The sequence below is a fragment of the Poecilia reticulata genome, chromosome 21, assembly GCF_904066995.2.
Source record: "Poecilia reticulata chromosome 21, P_reticulata-male-v2, whole genome shotgun sequence".
NCBI lineage: Eukaryota > Metazoa > Chordata > Actinopteri > Cyprinodontiformes > Poeciliidae > Poecilia > Poecilia reticulata.
In genome coordinates, this window is record NC_088850.1 from 10,683,301 (window position 1) to 10,696,141 (window position 12,841).

The following is a 12,841-nucleotide window of genomic DNA, read 5'->3' on the forward strand; positions in this document are numbered from 1 at the left end:
TTTATTTAAACTTATTAGCTCTGTGGGCTTTGTGCGCTTTATTAAAATCAATCACCGTTACTGCAGAAATCTTGCTAATTTTCCAATCTGCCAGTTTTATCAAGCTCTGATTCGTCACTAGAGATTTTAGCAGATTCAGATTTTTCTTTAAGTCCCCAAATAATACCCGTCAATGTATTTACAGTGTTAGTGTGACGCAATTAAAATGAACTTAATTAATTAAAAACAATATTTGAAAAATTTAAAAAAAAAATGCAGTTTCATGTTTTACTGTTAAATTGTATCATAAAAAGATGCCTAACTGCCTCTTGATTGGTTTTCAGAGCATGCTGGAGCAGCTGGACGTGATCAGTCTGCGCGTGGACAACGTGAGGGACCAAGCCGTCATCCTCATGACTAGCAGGGGGCCCGCCTGTCGAGATGTTGTTGAGCCCAAGCTGGCAGAGTTGAACTGCAACTTTGATAAAGTTTCCCAACACATAAAATCTACCCAGGTATAGGAGCATTAAATATGTTTCCTAAAAGACTTTAACTTCAAATGAAAAGCTGTCTTATTCAAACATTTTTTTAATTTTCCTCTGATGAGCAGATGATGACCAGCCTGGAGTCAGGAAATTTTGAAGTAAATCAACAGATACCTCAGGAGGTACATACGTCTTTAATTGCAACTTGGCTTTAAATGTTTTGAATCTGAATCATTGGCTAATTTCTTATAATTTATTTCACGTACGAGAAATTAGCGGGAGCGTTTAACACGACACGGCTTCTCTTTTTGAGGATGCGGTCAGATAATTGCGCCCGTGTTTGAAGCTCAGACTGACTTGCCCTCTGGTTTGTTTTTGTTCTTTTTAATCAGGTCACTCGCAGTCAGGAGAGCCGAGAAGAAAGTCAGACTCAGCTTGCTCAGACCGTGTTCCCAACTGAGATAAAGGATCTTCAGGCAGAGCTGCAGGATAAGCTGAGGACTCTGCATGAGGAGCAGGACCCAGTAAACATCCTTGATGATGATAAGGTACTCAAGGTTAAAAGGAATTATTTAATTTTTTTATCTTTGTAAGCAAAGGGATTTAATAACCTGCACTATAACAGCAACAAGGTATTTCCCTCTGTCTGTTTGGAGATGTTTTTTAGCTTCTCTAGTTTTCCTGTGGATCTTGAGCGGAAAGGAATGTTGACCTTAGTCATTCTCTCTATTATTTTTGTGAGATGTGCAATAAAAATAACCTGCACTTCAGGCTGTATACAGTAAAGCTGATGAGGACAGCTTTGATTGGGAACTTCAAGGTTTAACAAGTTTGGAATCAGTCTGTGCTATCAAGTTTTATGACCGTGAACACACCGGCTGGGAAAATAAAATCTGACCAATCTGACACGAGGTCATCGCCCTATTCAGGAAGTTGTTTGTTTTCCAGTCTACACCTTGCACTTGCCTGTCTAAGTGGATACAAATATAGCAACCCAAGGAAAACAAAAACTAAATTAAATAATTTGACCCCTTTCTCTGTTTTCCCTACACCAGATGGACGAGGAGAAGGCCAACGTTGAGGACTTGCTGAGAAGAGGAGAAGAGCTGCTGCAGCAAACTTCAGACGAGGCTCAGAAGGAAGAGTTGAGAGTAATGCTGCTCAGGTTGCAGAGCCAATATTCTGCCCGCAGGGTGAGGCAAATAAACACTTCATGTCTTTTAGTTCTAGTCGTGTAAAATTTATTCTGCCGTTTAATTAAAAATGTATGCACACAGTTTATCTTGCTTGTTTCTGCCCGTTTTAGGACTTTCTTAAAGATGGGCAGGTTACAATCTCTGAGTTGTCATCATCTTCCCTCATCTTCGGAGATCAGACATCAGAGTTTACTGCTGAGGTAAGTGGCATGGATATATGTGCTATATGTGTTTACAACAGGACTGAGGCAATCACTGTTGTCAAGGTACAAAATGTTGCTGCTTTTGCAGTAAAATGTGGAAACCAGGTTGTTGGAGTTATGCTGTCTTTTCGCCAGCAGTCATCTTCAAAAGTGGCTGCTGACCCCAAAGATGGAATAAAATTTTCCCAGTTCATCTCTAGTATGGAAAATGCAGATGGTGCACCAAGTGCTGAACATTATCTCACACCACACTTTTGATCTCCAGGTAGCACGGTAGAGCATTTTTGGATTAAGTTAGCTTTAGCTGGGCTTTGCTAATCAAGCAATTCATCTCTTTTACAAGTGTTATCCTTTGGATTCTAACAAAATGAGGGAGCAAACTCCCCACTGAGAAAATTCAGATTCATCTGTCCCTTTTTCTATGCCACCCTGGGCAACCGCCCACATTAAAAGTGGCCTCGAGATGTTGTTTTACTGCTAATTACAATAGCATGCTGATTACTTCTACTCCTCTCCAACACAGGAGATGTCTGCAACAGGTCGCAGCAGAGCTCAGACACTCACTCCTTCAGACTACCTGTTGGAGATTAACAAAGTTCTTCTCGCCATGGCTGACAACGAGCTGCTCCTGAATTCCTCGGAGCTTAATGGGGGGCTTTATGAAGACTTTTCAAGTCAGGAGGACACACTGAAGGTGGGCTTTATTCCTAAATACATCCACCTACATCAGCAGATTTGTGTTGGTCTGTTACGTAAAATCCCAACCACCTGCATGGATGACTTTAAGCTGGACTTGACTGGTGTTGAGTGATGATCTACTGGATTTGCTAGATGTTTTCATTGTTTCCTCATGTATTCTTGTGTATTTTGTGCTCCAGACTATTAAAGACAATTTGGAGAATCTGGGCGAGCAGATACACGGGATCCATGAGCGACAGCCTGAAGCGATGCGAGATGCTTCCCCGGACGAAGTGGTTCAAATAGGAGACAACCTAACACAGCTCAACGCAGAGTGGGACCGCCTCAATCGCATGTACAATCAGCGCAAAGGGTACGTTAAACTTCATATATTGACGAAGATGTATTGAAGAAAATCAAAGGGAGTTGATTTTCCAGATGCGTGGGAATCGCTGTCTCAGGGCTTCTGTTGAAATCTGCAGGGAGCTGGAAGACCAGCTGTCCACAGATAAATATAGCAGAATACGATCCAGCACACACTCACTGACCTTCATTCATAACGCAGCAGTTGCTTGGGAATAAACAATCTGATGCATATTCACATTTTCATTCCCACAAGTAAACAGACAGACAGTGGGTGACATTGACCACCATCAACCTAATTTATTTTTAACATAAGCAGACTTTGTTTGTAGAGTGTAGTGGGTGCAAAGATGCAAGTAAGCCAGGGAGAAAATGTTCAGATTGCAAGCAAACAGTGGAGCCTTCACAAAACCTCTGGGCATCTGCGTTAATCAGAAGAATGGAGCTTATTTTTGAAAAACAGCTCATCAAAAACTAATTTCCTCAATTTCTCTTTCTCTCATCACTTCTGCTCCTGTTCAAAGAGATGCTGCAAGATGAGCAGTGTGATAAAGCCCAGGGTTTTCTGCATTTTATTTTATTTTTTCAGTAATCATCCTTCTGGTCTATAATTCAACACTGCAGTGAGCTTTTTGTTGGTTTCAGGGCTTCTTGAGTGTAATAAATTTAATAGAAATCAAAAAATCTGTTTTCCGATGGGTGAACATGATTTAATTCTTGGAGGGCATAACAATTTTACAGACTCATGGGAAGCTGTGAAACCTGAAAAGCTAACAAAATATGTAGGGGTGATAATTGAAAAGCGTAAAATATTAATCAGAAAATGAAATAGTTCCCACTTTTTCCCACCAGCTAAAGACTTAAATTTAACCTTTGACAAGTATTTTCTTTTTTTTAGTGAGGAACATCTATATGAAATAATTATATTTGCTGAAACCAGCATGTTATTGACATACTTATGTGCTTCTGTTCCATTGTTTTAAGAGACACTAATAAATGAGCTGATTAAAGAAACTTTGTGAACAGAATCAATATAAGGACAACTTCTGGAGATTAATTGTAGCAAGCTGGGGGAAAAACATGGATTGTGCAAACTGGGAGTATTGCCAGAATAATTTTGCTGAATTTTCTGTGTTTAAGTTTCTTTCTTGTTCTTCTTGTTCTTTTGGGCTTAAATTTGCACAAAACTGCTATTTTGACTTTAATTCCACGAGAGTCCCTCTTACTGATGTTGTGCTGCTCCTAATACTGAGGATTACAAGGCAAAGCTATGTCTGCCTCTTATTTTGGCTTATAGGAGTTTTGACCGTGCCATTGAGGAGTGGGGGCGCTTTCACTGTGACTTGAAGGATATGAGTCAATGGCTGACTGAAACTGAGATCCTGCTGTCCGAAAACATCGGCCCCGATGGGCAGCTCGACCTCGGATGTGCACGGCAACATCAGGAGGTCAGTGAGGGGCCCTGTGAGGTTTATAGCTTGTTGTATATATTTTAAATGTGGATAATTTCTTCCATCCAGGAAACAAAATGTTTAATTGCCTTTGTAAATTTATATTTTTTTTGTAAAGAATGCTTTTATAATATCTAAACTTTTTGCACTATGAGCAGGTTTATAAGTTCAAAGCAGGACAATTAAATTCCCAGAATGGCGATATGATATGTTTGAGATAAAGCCAACTTGATATTTTATATTAAACGGGGGATAATTGCATTTCTTTCCCTGAGGGAAAAACCATATTCCACCCTGAACTTTATAAAATCACTTTAAGTCTGTTTATTATGCAGAGCAGAAATGAGAAAAGCCAAGAATATGATGAGAAAGGACCTTTAATTTGGATTTGTTTGATCACTTAAGTGCTATTTTCATTTCTGCTAAAAATTTAATCCTCTAAAGCCGTGGCGTTGTCGCTGGCGGCACCTCCACCTCTACTGCCTTTATCAGTGAGATTTGCAGGACTTGAGCTGTGCTCAATCCGTCTGGATTCTTTATATATTTTAACAGTTACAGACGATGAGAGGGAGGATCAGGAGGAAAGGAAATGAAATATCTTAACAGCTGACTCGCTGTACAATCACTCACCTTGCTTTATGGGTCTATCTTGGATCGTTAAATCTGTCCAGGTGGAAGGTGGAGATTTGGCAGCTCAAATCTGAACTTGCTTCAAATCATGCCAACATATCGATAACAGATTTACTTTGAAAGATGTACTTGAACTCAGGATTTAGTGTGAGCTTCATAAGATTACTCTGTTTCAGTGAAACCCCGTTCTCTTCGTCTGTTTCTTTTCTAAGGAGCTGGAAGAAGGACTTTCCAGTCATCAGCCAGTCCTTACTGGACTGACTCGCACTGGGGAGCAGATAATCGGTCAGCTTTCATCTCCAGATGGGCCTCTATTGGAAGAGAAGCTGGAAACTCTGGTGCAGCGCTGGAGAGCCGTCAAACGTCAGGTCTTAGACAGACAGCGCAGGTATGAAGGGTGCAGTGGAAAATAAACAGGATGTAGTAACATTTACAAATCACTCAACATCGTGATTTTAATGTGCAATAAAATCCAGCTTCATGCTCAGGGTTCATTAAGAGGCAACTGTCTCAGTCTTTTCTAGGTCAACGCTATCACTGTTGGCAATCAGTCTATAACTACAAATTAAATTCAATTTTTTTCTTTCTTTTGATAAATCATGCAGCCTGGAGGAAGTGTAGATCCTATTATGGGTAAATAGTAATGTACTGCATGCTTGCATGTGTGTGTGTGTGTGTGTGTGCGTGTGTGTGTGTGTGTGTGTGTGTGTGTGTGTGTGTGTGTGTGTGTGTGTGTGTGTGTGTGTGTGGGGGTGTGTGTGTGTATGTTTTAGGCTGACTGGAGAGGATCCAGCCCTGTTGGACCTGGTGAGGAGATATGAGCATCTAGCTGTGTGGCTGGAGCAGGCGGAAAACGCTGCCAGCTCCCTGCCAGTCTCAGCCACTGACGAAAACCTGAAAGAGCTCAAGGTACGGTCATTTACATTCAGAAAGCATCCACATGCCTTGGAGACTTTTTACAATTTTGTGGCTTTGCAACCCAAAACTATTTTTGAAATAATGATGAGTGGCTGTGAAGGTGGATGGAGCTAAACAAAGAGCAATTATGAAAGAGAAACTGTTGGAGAATGTGGCAGAGTTTCCAAACGTGGATCATAAATCTAAATTCAGTTGAGAATCTGGGACAGAACTTTGAAATGCATGTGCATGATGCAAACATTCAAGATTTAATTACTGTGTTTGTAGACTAGACTAGATTTGAGGTATGTCTATGCATGTGCAAAGGTTGGAAAGAAATGCCCCCAAACTGATTGACTTGAAGCTAAATTTTTAATATTCCTTACATCCACATCACAATTTTGTGCTGCTTTGTTCACATTAAACCCCAATAAAATACACTAAAGTTTTTGGTCAAAAGCTGATAAAATGTGGAGCGGTTCAAAGGGTGCAAGACAGTGACTATGTCTACTTATATTATTTAGCATTTTCCATTTTATATTTTTCCTTTAACTCAAAACAAACCGAGATGGATCCTATTTCTCTTCTTAAGCAAAATAGTTTTGAAAGAACTAGCGACACCGCTTTCATTTATTTTTCTTATCTCTGGAGAGCAAACATTTTCAAGGCACACATTTTTCCAAGAGAGACACTGAAAGCTGCAGTGATTGAAACTACCTTGCACATCATTGCATTTGGATTTCCCAGATTTCTTTTTCTTCTTCTTAACCTGTAGTTTTTGTTGTAATGAAGGATGAGTTCCCCTATTTTATTTTTTTGCAGGCTCTTGCTGTGGAAATGGATGCTCAGAATGAACGCCTTGGTTGGCTAAACAAACACGCTCCCCAGATCCTGGCCAGTCCCAGTGTGAGCCCTCAAAGCAGAGACCATCATGTTGGAAAACTCAGAGCCATCAATCTCAAGTGGAGCAAGGTGAAATTAAAGAAGTTACAATTTAACTTGGATTCACTCTTCAGACTCTTTTTTTTTTTTTTTTTTTTTTTTTCTTTCATCTGATATTGCCTATAATATTTTTTTTTCTTGACAGGTGACCCATGACTTGCTGGATAAGGTGGGGGAGGTGGAGACAAACCTGCAGAGTCACACTCTGTTTCAGGACAGGATGGCCAAGCTGACGGACTGGGTCATCATCACAAACCAGACAATTGTGACTAGAGGACTAAATCCTGTCCAGGCTCAGGTAGTTTTTCCAAGTTCATGTCACAGGAGGCAGCATGCATGAATGTTCAGACGGCAGTTTTAGTTTTCGTTTTTATTCATTTGCAGGCTCTCGAGGTCTCCATGAAAGACAGGAAGAGGGACCTGGAGGACTTATTGGCTCATTCCATCGAACTGCAGAAACATCAGCAGCTGTCGCCTCAGGAAAAGGTCCCTGATTCTATAATAATATGCTTTGATAAAGGACATATTGAATTTAATTACAGCATATTGCTCTATTAAAGCAACTCAGTTCTACCAGGAGGTAATTTATTCTAATTTCTGTGCTTAAACATTAATTTTAACGTTTGTGGCCTTTTTGCCGTTTGCGTTCTCAGAGTAAAGTAGAGCAGCTGGCTGCTGACTGGAAAGCCCTGGATGGCCATTTAAGGGAATCTCTTCAGGTTCCCGTCTCTCCGTGGACACATCAGCAACATGTTGTCCAGCACCAACAGCTTGGTAAGAAACAAAAGGGAATGAGGTCTTCTGTTTGGAATGAAACAGAAGATCAGATAACATGGAATTATTTTAAAAATAAAATAAATAAAAAAATTTCACAATTGATTCCGTCTGTTTAATAAATTATATCTGATTAACCATTTTTTGAGTTTAGTTTTACTGCTCACACGCCAGACTCATTAGTTCCAGACCTGCAAAATCAAGAAATAATAATTATAATAAAGTAAGGCAAGAAACAAAATCATTGGCAGCTATCAGTCTAGAAAGGGTTAAAAAAAAGCAAGGTTATTGAGCTTCAACAATAAGATGAATGAAGAAAACTTGCACTAGAGGTAAAACTTTCTGCATAAAAGGCATCAGCATCTCTTGAGGTTACAAAATAACCCAGAAACTACAGGTCTGTTAACTTATTTAAGGTCAATGCTGATGACTGAATAATAATGACAAAAGTGACTATGCTATTTACCAAACAGACGTCTTGCTGATCCCTTAGACTTTTGGGAAAATAATGTGAAAAAAGAAAGAAATGAAGCTTTTTTGGAAAGCGTGTTTCATTGGTTGCAAACTAATTCAGCATTTCAGGAAAGAACATCATCCTACCAATCAAACATGGTGCAGTTACTTTGAAGTCTGGGACTGATTTGTTGCTGTTGGAAAAAGACCTCAACAAAGTTTGATGTGGCTTTAATTAGACAAAGAAAATTAATGAAATGTTTGGTAGTCATTAACAGTAATCAATGTGTCTCTAAACCAGCAGTTTTAGGATTAAATTAGCATTTTCCTGGAGACTTGTTTTATCTAGAACATTGCTGTGGGGACAATTATATGCAAGCAAGATTATGAAAACCATGTTTGAAGTCTCATTCATCCTGATTCATTATTAAACTTTTCTTGAAGCTATTTTAAAACATCAATAGAATATTGAAAATATTCCTTTCATTTCTAATTTTGCAGCCAGCTCTTTTAGCATTGCACAGCATTTTTCTCTTTGACCCTTCTTTGCACTTGTTCAGTGTCTTCGGTGCCCTCGGCTGTTCACATGGCCAGCTTGGCGAGTGAGGACTCCCGTCTTCGGGCCCCGTACTCGGCGGACGCTGTGGCCCCCACTGATTTGAACAAACGTGCCACAGAAATGGCCGACTGGCTTCTTCTCATCACTCAGATGCTTAAATCTAACATCGTCACTGTAGGAGACACAAAAGAGATCAGGACGACTATAGGACGCCTTCAGGTGAGTGAACAGAGATGATGCAGTTAATATGCAGATAATGTTGACTGCTTTTTTTTTAATGTATTATCATTTACCATTAAATCTTTGAAGCACATTTGATCGTCACCAATTATGACTTGATTTAAAAGAGAACTCCTTGAGTTGAGAAGACAATAAAAAGTCAGCTCATGTTTTCCTCATTCAGTGGCTGTGCTCTCGTCTTCGCTGATGCTCATTAAACAGATTGTGCTGCCTCTAATTGTATTCATATTCTACCATTTGCAGTAGATGTAGCATGACATCTTCACACTCTGTGTTGCTTTGTTAATCGGGCCCTGAACTAGACAATGTTGTGGGAAGAATTAAATCTGGTGACAAGCTCTCCAAGTTTTTTGGTTTGAGGAAATCTGCTGAAATATCAAAATCATATCTTAGAAATGAGGTTTTATCATTTGAACTGCAAAGAAAACAATTATGGCTTTTCAAATTTGCAGATGTTTGTATTGAAAACACTGTATATATATATGAGATTTTTAAAAGTCAGTGCAACATATCAGTATTTATTTAAGGGGGACATAGTGTTATTGAGTTAAATTAAAAAGTACACTGCATTGCAAAAAATATTTATACCCCTTATTTAGTTACTTACATTCTTCAAATGATGGATCAATAAAAGATATAGCAGAGTTAATGTTCTCCTCGCCTAACTTGATTGTTTAAATAACTACTGAATGTGCAGGTTTGATCAGAGTGAAGGGAGCTAAATACAAATGCCAGCACAATGCATAGGAAACTCAAAGACCATGTATAAATTCCTTAAATTATCAACTTTGTTTAGCTCTCATCTCTTTGTTTTGTCCTCTTCCAGGTGACAAAAAGTGACCTGGAGCAGCGTCACTCCGAGCTGGAAGATATCTTCACCTTAGCACAGAACATTAAAAACAAAACCTCGAACGTCGATGTCCGCACCTCCATTTCTGAAAAATGTATGCGCGAACCACAATGTGGTTTCAAAAGGCATATAACACATTAGGCTTATAGATGAGTTTGTCACCATCACTTCTTTTTTTCTTTTTGTGTTTTTGCCTGACTGTAGTGGAGAAAGTGCGCAGCCAGTGGGACAGCACTCAGCATGGCATTGAAGCCCGACTTCAGCAGCTGGAAGAGATGACTGTCCACAGCAATCAGTGGGAGGAGAAAAGGAAGGAGGTGAAAGCCCTTATTGCTCATAACGAAGGACTCTTCCACAACCTTCTGCAGCGGGCCAAAGATCCCTTGACTAAACAGCTCGAGGACTCCAAGGTTAGGGCAGATTTCTGCTTCTCTAACCCGTTATGTCTGTAATTCCTGAGGTCATTTACTTTGAAGCTTTGTCCTTGTCGGTACGGTAGACTAGACATCTACTCCAGGATATTTTTCCCAATGGACAGGAACAAAACTTGACTCTTATTAGATGGCTTTTGAACAGCAGCCTAAGTTGGGAGTGAATAAATCCCTCCTCTGAAGTTTCACTTTGATCCTTAATAACATTCATACACCTACATAATCTTAACTGAGCTTCTTTAAATGAGTCCTGACTCAGATGTTTTGAGAACTAAACACTAGGGGGCGTCTAAGTTTAAGATAACACAGCTTGCTTTTTGAAAGCTTACCCCTCCTGGCTAATGTGGCCAGGATGAGTAATTGTCTATTTAAAGTCGAAAGAACAGTAGCCCCCCGGTCATATAGGCATGACTTGTTTCCTAATTCTAAATTAAGGTTTTATATAATCTGACTGGTTGAACAAACAGTCAGAAAACTGAGGAGCAGAACAACTAAGTTAAAGTTTTATTTGGCTTTGAGATTTAGCCAAAGCAGTTCAGGAAAGGAGAAAAGTTGTATAAAAATACGCCAAGTTTTTTTCACTTTCTGGAAAATGTTATTGAATTTAGCTATAATATAGTATGGATAAACATGTATAAGGGAAGCATGGTCAAAATATTCCCAGTCTTCATTCCTTGTCCTAATGTCAACATAAGTATCTGACTTTCTAAAGAATATTTCTCCAATCAATGTGTTGCTGGCTTTTGGGTAGAAGATGCAGTGTATTTATTAATGCATCTTTCAATCTGTCCATCCATGCAGCCATTCGTTTGTCGTCTCATCATTTATTCATTGTTAGTCTGTTGGCCGTTCGATCTACCCACCCGTATCTTAGCCTGTGTTTTCATGCACCAGTCTGTAAATTTTCAGTCAGTTCGACTGAGAACACTAGAAATCTAAATCTGTGCAGAAACTTTCTAAAATATTACAAATAATTAAGGCAACTTGGTGCAGCATTAGAAGTCCTTCCAGATGGATTTTTAAGAATCGGTGAATCTCATATAGTGTATTTTGCATTATGTTTTCCAGGAGTTTTCCCAAGCCCTAGGCCAAGACCAAATCGCAGCCTTCAACGAGCTTTCCAACCACCTTTTACGAGAGTATTCCTCCGATGACACCAGGAGAATCAAAGAGGTCGCAGACAAACAGAACGTGGCCTGGAACAATCTCAGCAAGAGGTAAATCACCCGTTTGCCTCTCTGTATGTTGATGTGCAGGTTTTATTGAAAATTTGGGCTTCTGTCTCACATTGTTGCACATTTGACGAGTTTGCGTGGGTTTGCAGGGCAAATGACCGTCGTGCTCAGTTGGACAGCGAGCTGAAGGAGGTCCAGGTGTCTCTAAAGGAGCTGGAGTCCTTCCTCAGGTGGCTGCAGGAGGCCGAGACGACAGTCACCGTCCTGTCCGACGCCTCCCAGAGGGCAGACGTGTCCCAGGATTCTGCCAACGTGAAGGAGCTGAGGCGACAACTGGAGGTAGGGCTGGAAATGGAAAAGGAAACCAGCGTGTGTGTCTAATTCATGCACAGGTGCTAGCCTATTATCTCATTGTCACCCTTCATTAATGTAGCCCTCACCAGCTGAAGTGATGCTGCAGTGTGTGTGTGTGGATGAGCACATCTGTGTGCTCGCTGCTGGTTAAAAGTGTGTGAATGAGAGGGCATGCAGGGGGCGCGTGAATCCTTGTATGCATTGAATGTGGCTCATTGATCCTCTTGTTCTGTGCCGCTTAGGTATTCAGGTTGTGTGTATTTTCTCCTTCTTTCATTTGCTTTGTCATTTACCCAGACCTTCCCTTTGGGATCATTTGACACCCATCATCTTATGCTTTATGTATCAGTATAACCTCAGAGTCCCTGTTACCTGCCGCCGCATTTATAATAGCTACAAACCTTTCTACATCCTTCTATATTTGATATATTGCTCAGGAAAAGCTAATTCTTTTTTTTTTTTTTTTTTTTTCCTCAACTCCTTGGGGTTTTATATTGCATTTTATTTGGCACTGTGAATAAACTTAGTATCACTCCATTTTTAGAACTAAAAATAAAGCAATATTATTCAATTGCGTCAAAATATTCAGTCGCTCCTTTGAAGCACTAAATGACAAATCCCCTCACTGATCTGATTTTCCTTTGTATCAAGCCCAGTTTCTATTTTGCATGCATCAGTAGCACGACACAAAAGTTATTTTATCAATCGTACCCCATCACACTGATATCTGTGCTGACTTGATTCTATTAGATTATCATTTTAAAAATCGGAAGAACGTCCAACTAATTTGCTACAGTTATGTTCAAGGGTCAGTATTTGTGCAAAACGTCTCAATAAAGCAACTGAATTGAAGGTTAAACTTAAGGAAAACCTTGGCACACAGCAGTTAGTGGGTATTATAGAGTTGATTAAAACCCACAGGCTCTTTTTGTTTCATTAGCAGACGCTGTCGACTTTGATGGATGGTTCTCACCCACTGAAGCTGGGTTAATGAAACAGAGACAGATGTTAAACTTCAGTCTCGGTGCGCCAACTCTGAGTTAAAGGCTCTGCTGTGATTTAATGTTTAGTTAACTCTAATTCTTGACTTTCACTTGCGTTCTGACGACTGTTTTCATACTAAACGTGCACAGAAAAGCGCTGAGGGCAGCAGTATTTGTTTTCTTGCCTAGCAGTTTTTT

The 12,841-nt window shown here is 39.8% G+C and overlaps 1 protein-coding gene across 11 annotated transcripts in view; it reads left to right on the plus strand.

Annotated features, from left to right (window-relative positions):
- Window positions 1-12,841, plus strand: part of utrn (utrophin) — a 184,098-nt gene that overhangs the window by 51,010 nt on the left and 120,247 nt on the right. For 10 of the 11 annotated variants that reach the window (XM_008397714.3, XM_081602376.1, XM_008397715.3 and 7 more), the window contains 19 exons: window positions 324-494; window positions 590-646; window positions 857-1,012; window positions 1,520-1,657; window positions 1,771-1,860; window positions 2,387-2,557; window positions 2,742-2,914; window positions 4,202-4,352; window positions 5,198-5,373; window positions 5,759-5,894; window positions 6,705-6,854; window positions 6,970-7,122; window positions 7,209-7,310; window positions 7,478-7,598; window positions 8,612-8,829; window positions 9,677-9,794; window positions 9,905-10,110; window positions 11,200-11,348; window positions 11,456-11,645. In XM_008397714.3, the coding sequence (XP_008395936.2) occupies window positions 324-494; window positions 590-646; window positions 857-1,012; window positions 1,520-1,657; window positions 1,771-1,860; window positions 2,387-2,557; window positions 2,742-2,914; window positions 4,202-4,352; window positions 5,198-5,373; window positions 5,759-5,894; window positions 6,705-6,854; window positions 6,970-7,122; window positions 7,209-7,310; window positions 7,478-7,598; window positions 8,612-8,829; window positions 9,677-9,794; window positions 9,905-10,110; window positions 11,200-11,348; window positions 11,456-11,645 (2,826 nt within the window). The remainder of the gene's footprint in view (window positions 1-323; window positions 495-589; window positions 647-856; window positions 1,013-1,519; window positions 1,658-1,770; window positions 1,861-2,386; window positions 2,558-2,741; window positions 2,915-4,201; window positions 4,353-5,197; window positions 5,374-5,758; window positions 5,895-6,704; window positions 6,855-6,969; window positions 7,123-7,208; window positions 7,311-7,477; window positions 7,599-8,611; window positions 8,830-9,676; window positions 9,795-9,904; window positions 10,111-11,199; window positions 11,349-11,455; window positions 11,646-12,841) is intronic. The other variant, XM_008397707.3, reaches the window with a different exon arrangement.